Source organism: Rhinoraja longicauda, chromosome 10 (assembly GCF_053455715.1).
Source record: "Rhinoraja longicauda isolate Sanriku21f chromosome 10, sRhiLon1.1, whole genome shotgun sequence".
Classification (NCBI taxonomy): Eukaryota; Metazoa; Chordata; class Chondrichthyes; order Rajiformes; family Arhynchobatidae; genus Rhinoraja; species Rhinoraja longicauda.
In genome coordinates this window covers 25,724,676-25,747,147 of record NC_135962.1, presented here as the reverse complement: position 1 = coordinate 25,747,147, position 22,472 = coordinate 25,724,676, and the positions used below count along the sequence as shown (strand labels likewise).

Below are 22,472 nucleotides of genomic sequence, written 5' to 3'. Positions count from 1 at the left end.
TTGAAAGGTCCCAACCTGAAATGTGAACTATCCACGTTCTGCGATACTGCCTGACCCACTGAGTTACTCCAGCACTTACGAGTTCCGTTGTAACACTAGAGAAAACTTTTTTTTTTTTAAATCACACACATGCACACAGCATGAGATTGGGGTCTGGAAAGCGAGTAGACCAATTCCGAGTAGAATTGGAGGCTGTAAAATTTAAGTCTTTGCAGGTCTATTTGGAGAAGACAGATTAGAGAAAAAAACTTATTTTAATAAAGGGTCAATCAATATAAACCTAACAGGTCAAATCAGCACTTTCCTCGCTCTAGTCATTATGACTTAATGAATCAGATAGTGCTGTAGGGGATGTCTTCTTATGGACAGAGGTATCCAAAATATAGAATGAAAGCAAGCTAAGAAAAAAAAATGAAATGCATTTGAAAAAATGTAACTTCTTTACATTTATTATTTATGCAAACATACAGAAACAAGCTCATGTAAATAGACTCCAACCACCTATAACTAAAATAATTTTACATCACAGATTACAAATGCCTTCACGATCTGAACAATAAAAAGCTGAAGTATTTTATTGAAGGGTTATCCAATTAGCTGTTGATCATTTCTTGCCAGTGATTAATGCCAATCATATATTTCCTTCCTCCAATGAGATTAATTACATTTAATTAATAGCAGTTTTTAAAAACTAACATTTTAATTGGCAACCATATTTTAGTATCTCAATTGGTTATACTTTCTACTTTTTATGCATCAGTCAAATGTTACATGCATTGATAACAGCGAGTAAGTTAAACTCAACAATTATGCAGTGATTATTGCAGTGATGCAGTAATTCCGCAGGGATAAATTACTTCAGATACCTAGCTAAATACAAAAGCTTATTTTATTTACAAACAATACACATTCACATAATGTTTGATTTGTACATGTTCAGATACTGTTTTTCTACATCATATTTATTTAACTAATGTTAGTCTTAGTACTGAAACGATTTTTTTGCCTTAAATCTCACCTTTTTCATTACCCCAATTATTTTCCTCTGAAATGATATTTAAATGTTGAACTAATTTTATGTACTTTCTTTTCCTGTTTATATGTGCAGGAAACTATATTTTTGTTGGAGAAATTTACCCACTGGATCTTTTGTCAATGTGAAATGTTAGGGGATTAACATACAAGTTTGCAAAAGGAAACCATGAATTTAACTGATGGCACGCTATGTGGATTTTGTTCAAATATAAATATACATTTGTAATACTGAATGCTTTTCAAGTTTAGTTTTCAAGAGAGAGTTAGATTGAGCTCTAAGTGCCAAGGGAATCAAGGGATTATGGGGAAAAAGCCAGAACGGGGTACTGATTTTGGACGACCAGCTATGATCATATTGAATGGCGGTGCTGACTTGAAGGGCCGAATGGCCTACTCCTGCACCTATTTTCTATGTTTCTATTGCTTAAGATCATAAATCAGCAAAGCCAATTCACAGCAATGCATCAAACAAGAAAATACATTTTACAATATCAGCACCAAATGAACCCATCCTTTTGTAGCCAAAATCAAACTATTAATAATACTGTTAGTTTCATTTTTGTTGGAAATTACTTTATATATATTTTTAACAATTCTAAATAGTTACATAATTTTTTAATGGCAGGAAACTAAATGGTTTACCAGTATAAAGTAATTCTATTTACGTTACAAGTGTACTCCATAATAAAGTCAGAAATAAAATACAAAATTTAGATTTGTTGCTGGCAAAGCCAGTAAAGCTACAAAAAGTGTACATACAAAACAAACCCTGAAATTTCTCATTTTTAAAGCAAACACAGAACAAACCTGACATACAGTATTTCAGGTCATTCAAAGTATTACTTTGGCAAATTTCTGCACTTTAAAACATTCAAAATATTTCACTGTAGTTTCCCTAAAAAGAAAAGTTGACTGGAAACAGGGTCCAATACAGCTTTAGTTCAGCGCAGACTCATTATAAACATAATCAGTTTATGTGAGGGCCATATGCAAAGTTAGTAAAAGATACGTCAAACTAGCTAATTAAGCAAATTTAACCAGAAAAATTATAAAAGCATTAATCAAAAAATCAAAATAACGTGAATAATATTTTGAATATTTTAGAAATTTATATTTGAATCTCCATGCTATTTAAATATTTTGTTCCTTCACCTTTCAGAGAAGAGCCAAACTGCTGAGGGGTCAAAAAGTTACAGCTGTTCAAGATGAGAAACTGTTCAAGTTCCTTTCATCATTTTCACTGAGCACTTTTCACTCATGAGATCAGAAACTAATGCACACCACATCCACTGCAAAGCATACTGATGCATCATATGTTAGCAGGGAGGCCGTTTGACAAAAGCTTTTCCAATTAAATTTCTACTTCCCTCCCAGTATTCTGCGCATTAAATACTTACCCCTAAAAATCTTTAAGAAATTACTAACTTTACATCTTGCAAACTTATTATTTCAAAAGATTTCTGCAAGACATTGCTAAATAAATGGAAATTAAAATCAAAGAGTTTGTAACTGATTTTTTTCACAAAGAAAATTACTAATGTACAAATGTAATATTTGACTGAAAAATATTTACAGCATTACTTTCTTCTTAAACCTGGTGTGTTACAAATGGCAAAATCCATGCATTCTTTAAATTCCTCGTATGTTTTTGACATTGGTAGCTTCAAACCATTATGTGACATTTGTCTTGTTGGAAATCTGTACTGTATTATGCCTTCATTATGCAAGAATTTAATTGATGGCCTGGGAAGAAAACTGATGGGCGGAATATAACTTGTGCCAGTTGCAAAAGTCAAGATTCCTTCAAAAGAAGCTTTAGTTGCTCCACCTGAAAAGAAAAAAAAATTAATTCACAAATATGATATGCATTACAACGTGGTTATATTAAACTATATGGCCAATGTTTAAAAGTAGAAACTCACAGTTGGGCAGGCCCGGCGAGCAGCATAACTGCAGAAGTGAGGGGATCAGGGCTGTACCTTGGCCAACACTGAGTGCAAGCTATTGCTGAGATTTCCTAACTTGACACCATTCAGATAATAGTCTGCCTTCCTGTTCTTTCCACCAAAGTGGATAACCTCACATTTATCCACATTAAACTGCATCTGCCATGCATCTGCCCACTCACACAACCTGTCCAAGTTACCGTGCATCCTCATGGCATCCTCACAGTTCACACTGCCACCCAGCTGTGTCATCCGCAAATTTGCTAATGTTACTTTTAATCCCTTCATCCAAGTCATTAATGTATATTGTAAATAGCTGCGGTCCCAGCACCGAGCTTTGCTGTACTCCACTAGTCACTGCCTGCCATTCTGAAAGGGACCCGTTAATCCCTACTCTTTGTTTCCTGTCTGCCAACCAATTTTCTATCCAGTACCCTACCCCCAATACCATGTGCTCTAATCTTGCCCACTAATCTCCTATGTGGGACCTTATCAAAGGCTTTCTGAAAGTTCAGGTACACTACATCCACTGGGTTTCCCTTGTCCATTTTCCTAGTTACATCCTCAAAAAAATCCAGAAGATTAGTCAAGCATGATTCCCCCTTCGTAAATCCATGCTGACTCGGAACGATCCTGTTACTGCTATCCAAATGTTCTGCAATTTCTTCTTTTATAATTAACTCCAGCATCTTCCCCACCACTGATGTCAGGCTAACTGGTCTATAATTTCCCGTTATCTCTCTCCCTCCTTTCTTAAAAAGTGGGATAACATTAGCTACCCTCCAATCCACAGGAACTGATCCTGAATCTATATAACATTGGAAAATGATCACCAATGCGTCCACGATTTCTAGAACCACTTCCTTAAGTACCCTGGGATGCAGACCATCAGGCCCTGGGGATTTATCAGCCTTCAGTCCCATCAGTCTACCCAACACCATTTCCTGCCTAATGTGAATTTCCTTCAGTTCCTCCGTCACCCTAGGACCTCTGTCCACTAGTACATCTGGTAGATTGTTGGTGTCTTCCTTAGTGAAGACAGATCCAAAGTACCTGTTCAACTCGTCTGCCATTTCCTTGTTCCCCATAATAAATTCACCTGCTTCTGTCTTCAAGGAACCCACATTTGTCTTAACGATTTTTTTCCTCTTCACATACCTAAAGAAGCTTTTACTATCCTCCTTTGTACTCTTGGCTAGCTTACCTTCGTACCTCATCTTTTCTCCCCGTATTGCCTTTTTAGGTATCTTCTGTTGCTCTTTAAAAGAGTCCCAATCCTCTGGCTTCCTTATGTTATACTTCTCCTTTATTTTGATACTGTCCTGGACTTCCCTTGTCAGCCACGGTCGCCTCTTACTCCCCTTAGAATCTTTCTTCCTCTTTGGAATGAACTGATCCTGCACCTTCTGTATTATTCCCAGAAATACCTGCCATTGTTGTTCCACCGTCTTCCTTGCTAGGGTCTCTTTCCAGTCAACTCTGGCCAACTCCTCTCTGCCTCCATAGTCCCCCTTGCTCAACTGGAATACTGACACTATTGATTTTCCTTTCTCCCTCTCAAATTGTAGGTTAAAACTTATCATATTATGATCACTACCTCTTAATGGCTCTTTTACCTCGAGTTCCCTTATCAAATCCGGTTCAATACACAACACTAAATCCAGAATTGCCTTCTCCCTGGTAAGCTCCAGTACAAGCTGCTCGAAGAATCCATCTCGGAGGCATTCCACAAACTCCCTTTCTTAGGGTCCATTATCAAGCTGATTTTCCCAGTCTACCTGCATGTTGAAATCTCCCATAACCAACCACTGTAGACAAGTGGTTACCTTTGCGACAAGCCAATTTTAACTCTTGATTCAACTTGAACCCTATATCCAGGCTACTGTTTGGGGGCCTGTAGATAACTCCCATTAGGGTCTTTTTACCCTTACAATTCCTCAGTTCTGTCCATACTAATTCTACATCGCCTGATTCTATGTCACCCCTTGCAAGGGACTGAATATCATTCCTTACCAACAGAGCGACCCCACCCCCTCTGCCCACTTGTTTGCTTTTCGATAGGTTGTATACCCCTGAATATTCAGCTCCCAGCTCTGGTCCTCTTGCAGCCATGTCTCTGTAATTCCCACAACATCATAATTGCCAATGTCTAACTGAGCCTCAAGCTCATCCACTTTATTTTTTATACTTTGCGCATTCAAATACAACACTTCAACCTTGGTATTCACCGCTCCTCTCTTATCCCTTCTCGAACTTTCCTTCCCATTAATTCAGGATTCTTTTGCAACTTTTCCTGTAATCACTTCCCCTTTAACTCCATCTTTATATTCCCAATTTGTCACCCACCCCCCCACCCCACCCATCACTACTTAGTTTAAACCCACACATGTAGCACTCGCAAACCTGCCTGCCAGAACGCTGGTCCCTCTCCAGTTAAGGTGTAACCCATCCCTTTTGTACAGGTCACCCCTACCCCAGAAGAGATCCCAATGGTCTATAAGTATAAGAAAATAACTGCAGATGCTGGTACAAATCGATTTATTCACAAAATGCTGGAGTAACTCAGCAGGTCAGGCAGCATCTCGGGAAGGAAAGTTTGAGAAGGGATAAGAGAGTAAGATTAGGGTCAATAGTGACCGGTGTGAGAGGAGAGGTGAATACCAAGGTTGAAGTGTTGTATTTGAATGCGCAAAGTATAAAAAATAAAGTGGATGCTGCCTGACCCAATGGTCTATAAATCTGAATCCCTTCTCCCTGCACCAGCCTCTCAGCCAGACATTCATATCCCCTATCTCCCTGTTCCTGGCCTCACCAGCACGAGGTACAGGAAGCAGTGCAGAGATAACCACCCTTCAGTCTTCTTCCTAAAACTCGCAATGCAGAACCTCTTTCCTCTTCCTCCCGACGTCGTTCGTGCCCACGTGCACAACTACTTCTGGCTGTTCACCTTCCCTCTCGAGGATGTTCTGAAGTCGGTCCGTAACATCTTTAACCCTGGCACTAGGGAGGCAACAGAACATCCTCTCGTCTCGCTTGTCACCTCAGAATCCCCTGTCCGCACCACGGACAATGGAGACACCCACCACTATGGCTCTGCCCGACGTCGGTCTCACCGGTCGAGTCTCATCGTTGGTATTGGAGCCACCGACAGACATGTCCACCGTTCGGACTAGAAGCATCTTCTGCTCCGACAGCTCCCAAGAGGGCGTACCTGTTTTCATTCGGCACAGCCACCGGGGTCTCCTGCACTCCACTTGTACTGCCCTTTCTCACAGTCAACCACCTTTGCTCTTCCTGTATCCATGGCGTGACAACCTCACTGTAGGTCCTGTCCAGGAAACTCATCTTCCCAGATGGCTCTGAGGTCAACTAACTGCTTCTCCAGTTGCCCAACACGTTCACTCAGGAGCTGCACCTGGATACAATTCCTGCAGGTGTAGTTCCCAAAAGCTCCAGCAGTGTCCCTGCCTTCCCACATCCTGCAGGAAACACACTGCACCAACATGCCTGCCATTTCTTCAGTGTCAAAAATCACGTCAACGTTCAAACTAGCGTAGCCTCCTTGCCGAAGACTCTCGAGCCAAAGACTCACACTTTACCTCCCAAGGCACTTCACCTCCAAGGCCGCTCCGCTACAGCTGCACTTACTTTTATCTGCCACCCAATCAACTACTTTAGGGCTGATTAGTAAATTACCTGAACCTGGGTCTTGGCGCTCTTTTTAAACTGCCTCTACCTGTGACTCACCTTCTTTTGTCACAAACTTTACAGCCAATTAACTCTTTACTCCGTTTTTAAACTGCCTGCTTCTCTGTGCTCCACGCACGTTCCGCCCAAGTAAAGAATAAAAAATAATGAATAATCACAAGACAACTAATATATCTAAAGCATAATTTCTCTTGGTGATCAAAGCGTTCATGTTGTAATATTTATAATTATCTTCTGTGAATACTGCTCTTGACCAACACAGATATCATCTTGCTTTGGTTCCAGCATCAATTGCTGTTTCAATTCCCTCTACCAGACAAGTTCAACTGCATAAATGCTGGTGGTAATTATGTAGTGTTGCAAATATGTAGTGCAAAGTTCTCATACCTTCTACATCTGCCAAATAATCCCTCCAGAAGCCGACCACTTTAGATTCTGCAATTATTCTGGCCTTTCTATATGTTGAAAAGTTGATTGAGAAAATGTTCCGAACTATCTCAGCAGAACATTTCTGTGGTTTGTAACATAACCATTCAGAGAATGTTTCTGGATACATTTGAATGGCTTCCAACACACCAAGAACTTTCAATCCTTCACAAAACCTTCAGAAGATAAGGAGCAAAAATATTAAGATCAGAATAAAGATCAGTCAAACCAGCTTTAAGGGTCAACATGAAATGGACAAAATCAATAGAAATAAATTAGATGATCAGTATTGTTGAATTAAATCAACATAATACAACATGTTGCATGCAGTTGTATAAAACGTTGGTGAGACTGCATTTAGAATATTGTGTTCAGTTCTGGGCACTATGTTATAGGAAAGATATTGTTAAGCTTGAAAGGGTTCAGAAAAGAATTATGAGGATGTTGTCAGGATTAGAGGGTGTGAGCTATAGGGAGAGGTTGAGCGCAGGAAGATGAGGGGGAATCTTATAGTCCTGTACAAAATCAGGAGAGGAATATATCGGGTAGATGCAGAGTCTCTTGCCCAGAGTAGGGGAATCAAGGACCAGAGGAGAGGTTCAAGGTGAAGGGAAAAGATTTAATAGGAATCTGAGGGATAACTTTTTCACACAAAGGGTGGTGGGTGTATGGAACAAACTGCCCGAGGAGGTAGTTGAGGCTGAGACTATCCCATCGTTTAAGAAACAGTTAGATAGGTACATGGATAAGACAGGTTTGGAGGGATATGGACCAAGCGCAGGCAAGTTGGACTAGTGCAGTTGGGACATTGTTAGCCGGTGTGGGCAAGTTGGGCCGAAGGGCCTGTTTCCACACCATCACTCTATGACTCTAATGGTGCACACTGTTAACAATGAAGATAACATGGACAATGATTCCATGCTGAATCATTTCTTTGAAGCAAACATTTCATGTGGAATACAAATTCAAGAGAATGTCAAAAGTATTTAATTATCATGTACCAAATTGGAACAATGAAATTCTAATGTGTAGCTGAATAACAGGTCCTTACAAGTCATAAACCTGATCTGGAATTCAATAATTATTTTGTATAAAACAATTTGGTAAAAATGTAGATTTAAATTTGGAGCTGAAGATTAAAGCAGTGTGCATACAGAATTGTTTCCTTGATGGTTTAAGTGCAAATGATCTAAGTGTTGATGCCATTTTCCAATGGCTGCAAACAATTAATTCAATACCTTCTCTCTGCAATTGCTAAAAAACAATCAGTCAAAACCACCATAAAAATTGGTTTCAGCTTTTTGGTGACATTATTAGTCAGAACCGTACAGCGTGGAAACAGGCCCTTCAGTCCAACTTGCCCACACCGACCAAATGTCCCATCTACACCAATCCCTCCTATCTGAACCTGTCCTTTCTATGAAGCTGTCTATATGTTTCTTAAACTTAAATATTAATGCATGAAATTACATTTCAAATTGATGAGCAAACAAACAAATAAGATTTAAAATGTTTCCACCAGAACAAAAAAAACAGGCCTGCAGGATGCAACACCAAGTTTTCAGATTTAACATTTATCTTTCTTTAAAATCACCAAGAACGGTGTAAAATTGGTTAAATACCACATTATCTGGTTACCTGTCAAATGGAACCTGCTGAACCTCCTGGTGCTAATTGTACAGGATTAATTTCCAGAAAGCGTAAAATTGTTGGAGCTTGCAATCAGATATTACTTCTTGCTAAACTTCCATTAAAAATTGTCAAAGGTAAATATTCAGAAAACTGCTTCATTGATTACATTCAGGCTTAAAATTTTGAAGGACACAACTTTGAACACTCATACAGCTAATGAAAGTACAGAATGCAAAAGCGAACCTTTCTAAGGGTGAGCAAACTCGATTTATGACGTGGAAGAAGAGCACATCTTTTAACAATAATTCCTTGTCATCCAGTGACCATACTGGTCTTAAACACCCAGCGACTGAAAGGTAATCAGCATTCTCATTGACAAATTGTCTCAACTCCTCCAAAGTTGAGGATTCTTTTATCTGAAAGGTAAAATATAACGAAGGAATACATTTGAGCATTTACGCATTAGTTTTGAACTACACCTCCCCCACCCACAACCAGGGCCATAAAATCTTTTATCCTTTGAGCAGCAGTTTTTAGTTTGTAACTGAATTAAATGATGTGGAAGAGTATCTCACACAATGCAAGACTGCACCACAAGATCACACCTGAAATTCTATCACTATTCCACTTACCACAGTTATGTTAGAAACTCAATAGCTGATTTGAACATAGCAAAATCTCAAACTATGTTGATCAAAAATGATTGAAGAATCAAGGAACTGCAGATGCTGGTTTTACACAGAAAGACGTAAAATGCTGCAATCAGTCTGGAGATCCTGATCCAAAACGTCACCTATCCATACCCTCTAGTGATACTGCCTAACCCACTGAGTTACACCAGCAATGTGTGTCTTTCCTAGATCAAATGTGAGAATGTGGGATAACAGAATAGGTGTGAACGGATGATCAATGGTCAGGGTAGAGTCAGTGGGCCAAAGGACCCGTTTCCATACTGCATCTCTAAACCAAACTAAAACTATTAATCTTGCAGCTGCCTGCAATTTCCCCAGCATATTTGTTCCTCTAATTCCTGTGGACTACTTGGGGACTTTGAATACAATCCCAACAAAGTGATCATATTTTTATTTCTCAGCTCCACTCATTTTAGACCCTCTGAACGATTCACAAGACGGTACCTCTCGCCGGATGATGTAGGTAGTCGCCAATGGAATTCACTGAAGTCAGCACCGGCGACAACCTACGACAGCACCTACGATCATTGGCGTCAAACTAACAGTCGGCGAAAATATTTAAACATCTCAAAATCCAGCGGCGACCAGAAAAACACTACAACTCTTTGGAGACTACTCACGACCATACAGGCGACACCCCGGCGACCGCCTAGTCGCCTAATTTTTTTAAAATAAATCGCCTAAGTGGGACAGGCCCTTTACAGTGCCAGAGACCCAGGTTTGATGCTGACTACAGGTGCTGTCTGCACGGAGTTTGTACGTTCTCCCCATGACCACGTGGTTCCGGTTTCCCCCCCCACTCCAAAGACGTACAGGTCTGTAGGTTAATTGACTTCGGTAAAAATTGTAAATGTTCCCTAGTTTGTAAGATAGGGCGACTCGGTGGGTCGAAGTGTATCTCTAAACTAAACCTTTACATTCTAATAACATCAACATTGCCCTTGGCCCATGTTTAAAATGGTAACTTGTGGACCAGCCCTATCCTTAAGTATCCATAACCATTTCAAGTCTAATAGTGGTTATTAGCCCCATTTCCAGGTGGTGTCTGGTCCCAAAAGATCTCTTCCACTGACATGCCAGTCATTTACCCTGCCCAATTCCCTAAAAATAGTATTGAATTTTAGGGAATTGGAAAGACAAAGTTTATATTCCAAGGTCAAATGTTTCTGGATTTGTATTAATTTCCTTTTGGCAAAAGAGATGTGCCAGGAGAGTGCCCTTTAAAACATCATTTTAAAAAGAGGTTCAAAGCTTTACCTTCATAACCTTTTGTGCCACCTCAAATGGAGCCACGTCTTCCAAAGTCGGTTCAGTTATATCTGGTCCATAAGCCAGACAGTTAAATAGTGTTTTGGATAAGAAGTTTGGCCATGGACCACCATGGACTAAGGATAGTGCAATCATTCGTCCAGCCTCATAATACCAGTCCAACCTAAGAGCTACAGAAAGAAGCAAAAATACAGGGATATAAATTTTCTAATGTACTCACAATAGGAAGATTTTGCAAGCTTCCACATAATTGATTTGCTTTCTTCTGCCAGGCAGATTGCCTTGTACTACTTCAAAACAAGCTTTATTGCTAATTGTCTGCAGCACCAGATGTTAAATTATGTGCCTCCATATTGCTGCAACTGATCAAAGGAAGAAATAAAAGGTAGACACAAAATGCTGGAGTAACTCAGCGGGATAGGCAGCATCTCCAGAGAGAAGGAATAGGTGACGTTTCGGGTCAAGACCCTTCTTCAGACTGATATCAGGGGAGTGGGCGGTACAGAGATAAAATGTAGTCGGAGACAATAAGACTGGTGGGAGAACTGGGAAGGGGGAGGGGATGGAGAGAGAGGGAACGCAATGGCTACTTGAAGTTAGAGAAGTCAATGTTCATACCGCTGGGGAGTAAGCTACCCAAGCAAAATATGAGGTGCTGTTCCTCCAATTTGCGTTGGGCAAAAATAGGAAGAAATTACACTGGTATATCACTGTACCTTAATTGGTACACATGACAATAAAAGACCCTGAACCTTGGTTGATAGATATAACTCTCTAACTATCTTCAACCATGAATATCCAACCAACTAATATTCTCTAGGCTCCCCAACAGCAATAAACCATGAAATCTAGCAAGTGTAGTAAGGTCATGTACAAACTTTACACTATATTGATTTATCGACAAAATACAAAAGTATGAATTCCAGTGCTTTTTTGTGACGGAGTAGTGGTACCTACAAAAAGTTAAAAAACTAGATTTTCAAATGTTTCGAATTTTTATTACAAAAAGATTACTAAAGTTTAAGTACAATTTATTAATTAAATCATGTGGCCGGGCCCTTAAACAGCTTAAGCAGCCAATAGGATGACCCGGACACCATTGGCAAGGAACAATATGTGTACCAGCACCTTTTGGTCTGCAAAAAAAAACACTGGCAAAGCTGCATGAGATGCAAAACATGTTATAGTTAACCATCAATAAAATCTGAGGTAAGTCCTTCCATTTTAGTTTAGTATTTGTATTCTTCCATTAGTTAGTGGAAGAACAATTCTGAAAACTAAAATTATGTAAAAATGCAAAATCAGTAGTTAATTTCAATCCTCTTATTCTCATACATTGTAGTACAATGCAATATTTTCTATTAGGCTCCAAATTTCTTACATGATAATGCATTTTAGTGAGTTTTACCAATAACCTTTGGCTATCAGACTACTGAAGCAATCACCTTTCACACCCCCTTCACGAAACAGCTGCCATGTACTCTTAATCATAACTCTACCTCATTTGGTTATTCCATTATTGTACTTGACTACTTCATATTGGGCTACAATCTTTGCACCATTCTGCTGTTTTACATTCGTTGTTGCAGCTATTGTTATATCTACCTTCATCTACTGTTTATGAGTTTCATGCAAACAAGGAATTTCATTGCACCCTGGTGTATATAACAATAAAGTAATCTTAAATCTAATCCATTTTAGTTGACAAAGTGAACATGCAAAATCTGTGAGACCATGGGAATTTAAATAAAGAATATAACAGATACCATAAAGGAGATGCTTGTTTAATCCCACAATGAATGCAACTTATGTTCCCATTTAACAGCGAATTGTACAGCCACTTGCTACTTTATGTGCCTGTTTTTGAATGAAACACAAGTTACAAAATGCATCCAAGCAAAAGTTAAATCAAAGAACAAAGCCACCAAACACTCATCCTTTACCTTTTCTTGTACTACATATAAATCAAATATTACAAATTGATATAGACTACATAATCATAAAGCATAATATATGTAAAAATGTCCAACCTTGAGAATTAAGAGCTATATTCTTTGAGGTAGTCAGACCTTCAAATAGAGTTGAATTCTGAAGATGATGCATGAGCAAATTAAAAAAATCATAAAGGGGATTTGTCAGATGAACAACTTCTTGAGGGTTGTCAGCCTTATCTGAATATTGAATGCAAAGTGTGTTAGTAGGACTGAATTCTTTTCTTTTCATCTCTCCCAGAGCTCCTTCCCATGCATTTGTTCTGTCAACATTGATTCTTGAGATGACATTCAATTTGATTTGTGACCTTAATTCTTTCAAAATGCTTGTAAGTGGTCTTGATGAAAAAATCTGTCTGTTGAAAAAATATTTAAAGTTTTAAATTGATGAACTGTGTAATGTCACATTTTATTCCGCAGAATAATCTGCAATGTCAAGAAGTCTTTGAAACAATTCACAATTTAAGATGATATCAAAAGTGGAAGATTTCCTGATGACTCATAGCCTTCAGTACAAATAAGATCACAAATTTATTTTACAAGGCAAGAAACAAAAAAAAACACCAGAATTTTTCAACCCAATACTAACTGATGGATTGAAGGAAGACCATCAGGACAGGAATCCTCGTGAATTTAACGGAAGAGTTTTCCCCTCCTTCAACCAGTGCTTCCTTTGCAAGATTACATAATTGCAGGTAGGTAGGAAACATTTAGACTTTATACTCCTTAAATTCATAATCTGTCCAAAATTTTCAGTACAAATTAATCTTTCTAATGTGATAGTATCAAAATGTAATATACAGAAACCCTCTTTTTAACGGATCATAGGGAGGGCAATGGTGGCCGTTATTGCCGATTTTCCGCTCTTACTGAGTAACAGTTTGTCCCATTGATATCACTGTCTGGGCTCCGGGTCAGAGTTCTGTAGCCCCGTTACTGAGAGCCCAGTGGGGACCACCCTCACCACACGAAGCGCAGTGGCCCAAGGCCGCCCGGCACCACCTTGTCCAGCACAGCTGGGGAACGATAATAACGGCCCCTGCTGCTGAATCACGAATTCAGAGACTGAGAGCAAAATGGGACATCTGGGGTGTTGGGGTGAGGAAACCACTCCACTCTTGGTGAGATTCCCATGAGTAACTACCCACCTGGAGTTCAGGGTGAAGGACATCAACCTTAATTATTATTCACAAAATGCTGGAGTAACTCAGCAGGTCAGGCAGCATCTGCCTCCCGAGATGCTGCCTGACCTGCTGAGTTACTCCAGCATTTTGTGAATAAATCGATTTGTGCCAGCATCTGCAGTTATTTTCTTAACCTTAATTATTAACTCAGTTTCTTCTTCCAAAGATACTAACCTGCCTAATCTGCTCAGTGTACAAAGTTTTTTTTTAACTAGCTAAAAATTTAGTTTTGTTACTGCAAGCTAAAAATACTAAAGGTTGTTTGATACATTGTTTAATGGTGATAAGTGTCGATCTAAGCAATAACTTGTTAATTTCAATGCCTTGTCAATTTCAAAGCCCTCCGCAGTGTTAAACTGGCCGCATGTTCTTAAAGAGACAGTCTGCTAGAACAAAAATCTGTTATAAATAGGTCTGTAACCATGAGGGTTTACTGTACTTCAGATTGGGATTGTATATTTTACAAGACTTCTATAGCTGCAATCTTTACTTCCATCAGGATTTATTTTGTGAAGCATCGTCTGCATGTTACTTAGCTTAAGACAATTGAGCAATGTTTGTTTCTCACTTTATACTTTACCAGGTATCTTGCTCACCAAATAAATGGCCTGAATCCATGATTGTTGTGCAATGCCAAAATTTGGGTGACATGTCTCAAAAATAAATACCAGAAATTCCAAAATGGCATTTAGACAGCTAAATAATCATTGTTTGTTCTTGCTTGTACTAGGTCAACAAAGCTGGCAGGACACAGACCAGTTAAAATCTGGCAGGCAAAGCTAAACTCATAACAATGTTTTAAATAGCATGCTATATATTTCTGAAATGTTTTGTAATTCAATTCTGTAATTGCAATTATCACTGAATAGTATGCAACATTTTCAGCCCGATACTGAATTCAATTCACCGAATTTACCTTAATTATGGAAATAAACAATGAAGACAAGGTATGGAACCGAGTTTGTTTAATGGATTAAAGACAATTTCAAGAAGACGATTGAGAGCATTAACATGAGCGTAAACAGGTATCTTAACAAGCTATGTCCATAGAACACAACACATAAATCGGTATTAAAAAATAAATAATTGACGATTTCTAATCTGTAGCCAGATTGTGAAATTAAAATAAGATAATGAAACAATTATTCCAATGTATTTCTGGCTGTCCTCTCTCCTATTCCCCATATTCACAAAGCCACCGAAAAGTGCATCTTCATTTAGTAATATACATTAATGAATTATCCCTCAGCTTGCAGCCTTTATTGCCTTGCTTTAAAAGTTCTCCAATTTGTTTTTAACGTTCTATGGTCCTGCTCTTTACCCATGTAATTCCTTTCAGCGCAATAACCTTCAGAGTTGATCCAATTTTGACTTTTTGTTCATGCTCATTTAATCACTGCACTACTGACAGACAAACATCCTTCTGCAAATGCTCCAAGCAGTTGAATTCCCTCCTCAAAATTCTCTAGCTGTCTCTTACCTTTAAAAAGCTTTTTGAAAACTTCCTCGACGCCACTTTTGATTAGACAGTCAAATATCTTCTAATATCTTTATGTGGCTTTCTTTGTTTGAAAATGTATAACACCCTGTATGTATTTTTTTTAATGATGTAAAAACAATTCTTTCCTTTAGTTATTATTTGACAAGTGCTCTATGTAAGTCTCCTAATTCCTTCTATCATTTGGACTGGGACACTGGAAATGCATTTTGATTGAGTAATAGTCTTGTTTCCAGGGTAGCCCCCCCAAAAGAATATTCACAGCAAGCAAAGTCCCACCCCTGCTTTGTTAATTCATAAAGATACCACTAAAAAAATGGATTTAAAAAGGAACTTCCCTTGGCCTGATTACCCGAAAATAACAATCCCCACAGAAAGAACTTGCCTGGGATTCAGGAACACAATTTTCCAGGGTACAAGTCATAGAATCTCAGTATGAAAGAGCTTTGTGCTGAAAAGTCTACATGAGGTCAAGCGACAATGCTTTAACAGATGTACAGTAAACCTTTATAATAGACGATAGTGGGGGGAATGGTGCCTGTTATTGCCGATTATCCGCTATAACCGAGTGGGGATTTGTTCCACCACCTAGCGGTCAATCCATGCAACAATGAGTTATTTTCAAATACAAAGTTATTTTTGTACAGCAAAAAAAAAATGTTTGTTACTGCAAGTAAAAATACACAAGGTTGTTTGTTACATTGTTCAATTTAGCCAAGTGTCGATCAAAGTGATTGCTTGTCAATTTCAATGCCTTGTTGATTTCAATAGCCTCCACAATGAACACCAGCCCATGTCCACTACAACCAAAATCGATTATAAAGAGGTCTGTAATAACGAGAGTTTACAGCAATGTCATCTGTCATTCAGCAAGTCTAAATGTTTGAACAGTGAACATGTGTTCAAATCTTTCCCTTTTGTACTTTTAAAAGATTAAATACTGGCAGTCTTGTTCTTTTAAATGAAAATTGGGCTGTAGCAGTAGACGATGAGGGTGAAAGATTTTGTGGATGACAAAAGCATCAGCCAAGATGTGTACAGGAGAAAGGGGATTTAAAGGTTAAGGTGTACGTGACCAAATGCTACATGAAGATGAACTGTCCCTAAATTAGATTTCAGACCTCAGACGCCTGCAAGGCTATCTCTGTGTAGCTGCCAGCTTGTGATTAAAAAGGGGGTGTTGTAATATTACAAAGGACAGGGGACGGATACTAAGGAAGAGCAGAGTAGAGTGAGACCCTTTACAACCACCATAAAGTTGAGCAGCAGGAAGATGTGTTTATGTTAGTAGACTGAACTAATGACCTCGGACATGGTCAGTGGTAGTGGGTGATGATTTATTGAACTCCTATCCTCTTGCAAGACCACCAGTATGGGCTATCTGGTTCTGTGATCACTTGTAAAACCTATTGCATTTGTTGTATAAATATGCTGCCGAAACACTCAGTGAGTGATTGGGGTCCTGGAGTGACTGCTAGTATGCAAGCATACTAGTTAGTGGTAGTTCTCCCACTCCTGCTGGCGGAATAAAGACTAATGTTTTACCACTTCATGGTATTGTTGTCCGTCTTAAAGAATCGAACTTTAACAGATGAGCAAAGCAAGTCATGTAAAGATAGACACAGAGATAGATGCAATATAGGAGGGGGTGATGGATATAAGCATTAGACAAATATTCACGAGTTGCATAATTCAGATTTTAGGACATAATATCTTCTTTATTTAATCAAGTTGTATGATTTTGCTTCATGATTCCATCACGATGATTCCTTTCCCCCCACAGTACTAACCTATTTTTGTGTTCTTTCTGAGTTTCACCTGATAACCTTGGACACTTAGAAGTTGGATGGCGTGAATCCAGACTGTCTTTAAATTTACGTTTTGTTGGTTTTATCTCTGAGCTTAGGGTTCTTTTCCTTAATTTCTCTATGGAAAAAACGTTTAAAAAATGTCATTCATGTTATATCTGGCAATTTTACAAATTCCATTAGACTTTTCATTTGGCTTTCACTGAAATATTATTCACATCTTCAGGAACGGAAAAGACCACAGCATAATATAAACTGAAATACTGTTGTCACAATCTTCAAGTTAGTTAGATCAAAAAGTGCTGCAGGTAATATAAGCAGAAAGGATAGTCCATGCAATGCTTTGCACCTGCTGTGCTACATAGTAAAATAATGGCAGCACTAGCTAGTGAATACATCTGACTTGGATTTTAATAAGTTCTTAGAAAGAACCTCAAATCCCTGTATTGAATAATGCAAAAGACCAAAATATTGTGGCTGGCACCTTGGCGTGCTTTGTAGAGCTTCTGCCTCACAGGGCCAGACCCAGACTTGATCCTGACCTTGGGTGCTATCTGTGTAGAGTTTGCATGTTCTCCCTGTGACCACATGGGATTCCTCCAGGTGCTCTGGTTTTCTCCCACATCCTAAAGATGTGAGGGTTTGTAGATTAATTGGCTTGAGTGTGTAGAAAATGGATGCGAAAGGCAGATAATATAGAACTAGTGTGAATGATGATCACCATGGACTAGGTGGGCCAAAGGGCATTCCCATGCTGTACGTCTCTTTAAACTAAACAGTCATAATGCCTTAAACTGGAATTGTCAAAAGCAACTTTCTGAATCATTTTAATACTTTAAATAGAAATGCTGCTATTTTCAAAATAATTACCTGTTTTGTATACGATCTCTCTGCATTCAAGACATTCCCAGTTTTCCAAACCGCTTGCCATCAATGAACAGGCCAGATGAGTCCCACTGGAACCACAGTACTTACAAAGGACAATGATCCATTTACTGAAAAAAATAATTATCATTAATTTTTTTACAAAAGTATTTTTCATTACATTAACTATTTTTGTGTTGAAGAACAGATCTAATAATTATCTTCAGAATTTTCAGTTAGTATGGGTAAACATTTAATTCAGAAATTATGAACTAATCATCTCCACTACATGAAGTTAATTGGCTCAACTGAAAATAATGAATAACAGTGCAGCGTGTGCCTTGAAGAAGAAGCAGTTTCAGAGTAACTCAGCAGGTCAGGTAGCATCACAGGAGAATACAGATATGCAAGATTTTGAGTCAAAATCAGTCTGAAGGGTCCCAGCCCGAAACATCGCCTCTAACATTCATCAAAATATTGAAATCACTGAAAATACCAATAAATCTAAAAATTTAAAAAAAACAAAGACTTAAGAAATAATTACATGTAAAAGAGATAAATCTGAAGAAGGGTCCCGACCCGAAACATCACCTATTCCTTCTCTCCAGAGATGCTGCCTGACCCGCTGAGTTACTCCAGCATTTTGTGTCTACCTTAAATTGCCTGGCAATTGCTTTTCTCTCTGCACCCGTTTTTCCCCATGAAGATGAATGGGCCTTCTGCCAAGTTATCCTGCTCCAGGTTTGGCACACTGGCTTCCCCGTCTAAGTGCAGGGAAATCTCTGCATGAGCACCGCCCCCTAATCGACTCCATAAGAAGTTTAATGATGAAATGCAGTATCACGCAAATTGTCATAAAAGCAGTACTAGCCCATTCAGCCCACAGAGTCTATTCTGCAATACATTCATGGCGGATCTATCTTTCCCTCTCAACCCTATTGTCCTGCCTTCTCCCCTTAATCTTCGACACCCTCACCAAGTAAGAATCTGTCGATCCCCACTTTAAAAATACCCAATGACTTAGCCTCCACTGCCGTCTATGGCAATGAATTCCACAGGTTGACCACCCTCTGACTAAAGAAATTCCTCCTCATCTCCTTTCTAAAGGTACATCCTTTTATTCTGAGGCTGTGCCCTCTGGTCCTAGACTCTTCCACTGGAGGAAACATGCACTCCACATCCACTCCATCCTGGCCTTTCACTATTCGATAAGTTTCAATGAGGTACCCCCTCATCCTTCTAAACTCCAGCGGGTACAGGCTCAGTGCTGTCAAACACTCATCATACATTACCCCAGCTATCCCCAGAATCATTATAGTAAACCTCTGGACTTAGGAGTTATAGACACAAATTAAACACCAGCAAAATACCAACAGCAAGTTTTCACATGGTGTGCATCTACAGATACAGCAATGAATACAGCAGATCTTTTAAAAAAATAGCAATCACCACCAATTGCTTCTCAAAACCCTAATTTATTTGGTTTTAAAGAATTCAGTGTGTTGCGATTAATGAACAATTATGCTTGGTTAACAGAATGGTCATTTTTAGTGTAATATATACCCTTCAGTTTCTGCATATTCTCGTCCATCCTTACAGTAACATCTTCTTGCATCACATCGGTGATGACGCTGCAGTAGTTCCTGAAATGCATTTTCTTCAAGTTCCCAGGAGGCATCTCTGCATGCAATGACATAAAGCATAAGGTGAAGGAAGAACAAATATTACTGCATACAGGAGTGGAAATGGGGACAGGCTCTCTGTAATGAGCATTTGGGAGAAGGAAGACCTCCCAACATTTGAGTTTACAAATTCATAATTTTGATGTCCAAAATTCATAATTTTGATGTCCAAAATTCAGAATTTTACATCAAAATTCATAATATGGAGCGTAATGCAACGTTTCAGCAAAAAAAGTATGCATGCCAAATTGCTACATTCATGTGTGAAAAAAGGGGAGGGAGGTGGAGAGAAGGGTCCATGGAGAAGGGGATGGGGGAGTGGGTGCGGGGGGAGAGGGTGCTGCACCAATGCAGGAGAGGTCTAGTTATTTCCAAAAGTCTGTAGTTCTTGGACTACATGTACAATGTCAGGTCTATCTTGAATATATTCTGCTATTTATAGAAAGGTTATTGAACAGAGATACCTTTTACAACACAAAGAAAAAAGTTGGTTTGTTTTGTTTTTTCTATTTTGCTTTTTCCTTACACATCCCAATTCTCTTATTATTGAATAAAAGAACAATGGTCATAAAATGTATAAGTAAGTTATGAAGAAAGAGTTGATATATGCGACTCGACTAAACATATGGAAGGATTTCATAGCACGAGTCTGTGACCGTGCTAACAAGGATCCTAATACAACGCATCGATATTGACCATCCGAAAACAGTCGGTAATTTCGGGGAGACTTCCAGGGTGCGGGGGATTTCTCGCAGAACCCCTAGCGACCTCTAGCGGTCGAATTGATAAATTGAAATTACCGACTGTTTTGCGGAAAAATGTGAGGTGAAACCGGAGTAGCGGAAATGAAATAAGAGAATGGAAACTTTCTGCCAAATTCGGAAGGGTTGGGAGGGGTGAGTTGGTAAAACATTATAAAATAACACAATCTGGTTTCAAAAGTAGTTTGTGTTTCTGTCACTTCATGTTTTTAAAGCGAAAAATCAAAATGCCTTATTTCTCCTGGTGGGGGAAACAGCTGGGAAAGTGGGTGAGACAAATTGCTGCTGTGAAGGGAGAGAAATGATACAACGCTACTCAACTAACTTCGTTTAGTTCATGTTAGTTTAATTTAGAAATACAGCGTGGAAACATGCCATTCGACCCACCAAACTTTGATTATTACGGGCGTCAGGGGTTATGGGGAGGTTAGGAGGGAGACAGATCTGCCATGGTTGAATGGCGGAGTAGACGATGGGCCGAATGGCCTAATGCCGCTCTTATCATCTATGACCTTAAGCTGACCATCGATTACCCATTAGTTCGATTCCTACACACTACAGACAATTTACAGAGGCCAATTAACCTACAAACATATGCATCTTTGGAGAGTGGGAGGAAACCGGAGCACCCGGAGAAAGCTCGCAGTCACAGGAAGAACGTACAAACTCTCTACAGAAAGCACCCAAAATCAGGATCAAACCCGGGTTTCTGGCGCTGTTTGGCAGCAACTCTATCGCTGCGCCACTGTGCCGCCATGTAATGAACTAAAATGAATAATGTGCATCAAGCCTATCAACTTCTCCCAAATTTTCTTCACATTCTTAAAAGAATCAATTATTACACGTAAAGAATTATTCCTGTTACGTAGTTAATAAATGCTGTAAAAGCAGCAAAATGTTAATTGATAAATGCATACATACCTCTCTGGGATATGGATCCCCAGGCGCAACATTTCCTTTTGGAATTCATCCTTATTATTGCAGATCGTGCACTTGAAGAAGAACATTCCAGCACTCAGTGCTTGATGCTACAAAAAAAACCCCAATTACATTTATTAACAAATAATATATTTTTTAAAAGATAACAATGTCAACTTCATTGAACACTTCTATAAAACGGGCAACTCTGTGTACCATCCGCATTCTTTTGATTCAACTCTCCCCAGTTAACAAACTGGTCTAACAATCCTTCACCACCCTCTCTCAGTTGGCACCTTGATGTGTGTCAATGTATTGGTTTCAACCCTGTAAGGGATATTGTTGAAAGATTGCCAACCAGTATCGATAACTTCATTTTTGTCTCCACATGTTGTAAACCTGCTCGGTATTCCCAGTTTCCTGCTTTTACTTCAGATTTACAGCATTCAAAGTACTTTGATCTTTGAAAATAATATCCAAAGCCAAGTCTGATTTTCATTTTTGAACTTTCACTCACCTGCAAACATTGTCTGTGAAACCATGTGTTTTTACAACAAGGACTCTTCAAGACATCGTAAGAAGGACATGGTTCAATAGACTCCAAACAGACAGCACATGTGAAGGAACCTCCTGACCTTCTGGAGGCATGGGGTACCTTTTGCACAGGTTTATGCACCGAACAGTAAGACCTAGAAGGTTAAAAGGATAAGAATACTATTAACACAATTTGCAAAATGGACTTTTCCCCGATGTAACCGCACCTGAGCTTTCACCTTCTCCACCATCTGGAGACCCAAACAATCTTTGCAGGTGAAGCAATGATTCACTTGCCCCTGTTCCATTCTAGCATACTGCATTCCACCGGAACAATGGGGTGTCTCTATACTGGAGAATATATTGAGTCTCTGCTTTGCAGGAGCAACATCGAGCATCCTATTACTTGCCATTTTAATTCTCCACTCCACTCTTACTCTGATCCACTCCTTCTACAGGTGTAGAGGGGAGAGCACTGACTGTTTGCATCACGGCTTGGTTCGGTAAATTGAACGCCCAGGAAC

The 22,472-nt window shown here is 39.1% G+C and overlaps 1 protein-coding gene across 6 annotated transcripts in view; it reads right to left on the bottom strand.

Moving 5' to 3' along the window:
- Positions 1-463: 463 nt before the first annotated feature.
- g2e3 (G2/M-phase specific E3 ubiquitin protein ligase) overlaps positions 464-22,472 on the bottom strand; it is a 46,463-nt gene continuing 24,454 nt past the window's right edge. For all 6 annotated transcript variants that reach the window (XM_078406440.1, XM_078406439.1, XM_078406442.1 and 3 more), the window contains 10 exons: positions 21,932-22,103; positions 21,418-21,524; positions 19,617-19,733; positions 18,060-18,184; positions 17,172-17,307; positions 12,739-13,055; positions 10,697-10,878; positions 8,991-9,163; positions 7,077-7,291; positions 464-2,863 (listed from right to left, as the gene is read on the bottom strand). In XM_078406440.1, the coding sequence (XP_078262566.1) occupies positions 2,613-2,863; positions 7,077-7,291; positions 8,991-9,163; positions 10,697-10,878; positions 12,739-13,055; positions 17,172-17,307; positions 18,060-18,184; positions 19,617-19,733; positions 21,418-21,524; positions 21,932-22,103 (1,795 nt within the window). In that variant the 3' untranslated portion in view covers positions 464-2,612. The remainder of the gene's footprint in view (positions 2,864-7,076; positions 7,292-8,990; positions 9,164-10,696; positions 10,879-12,738; positions 13,056-17,171; positions 17,308-18,059; positions 18,185-19,616; positions 19,734-21,417; positions 21,525-21,931; positions 22,104-22,472) is intronic.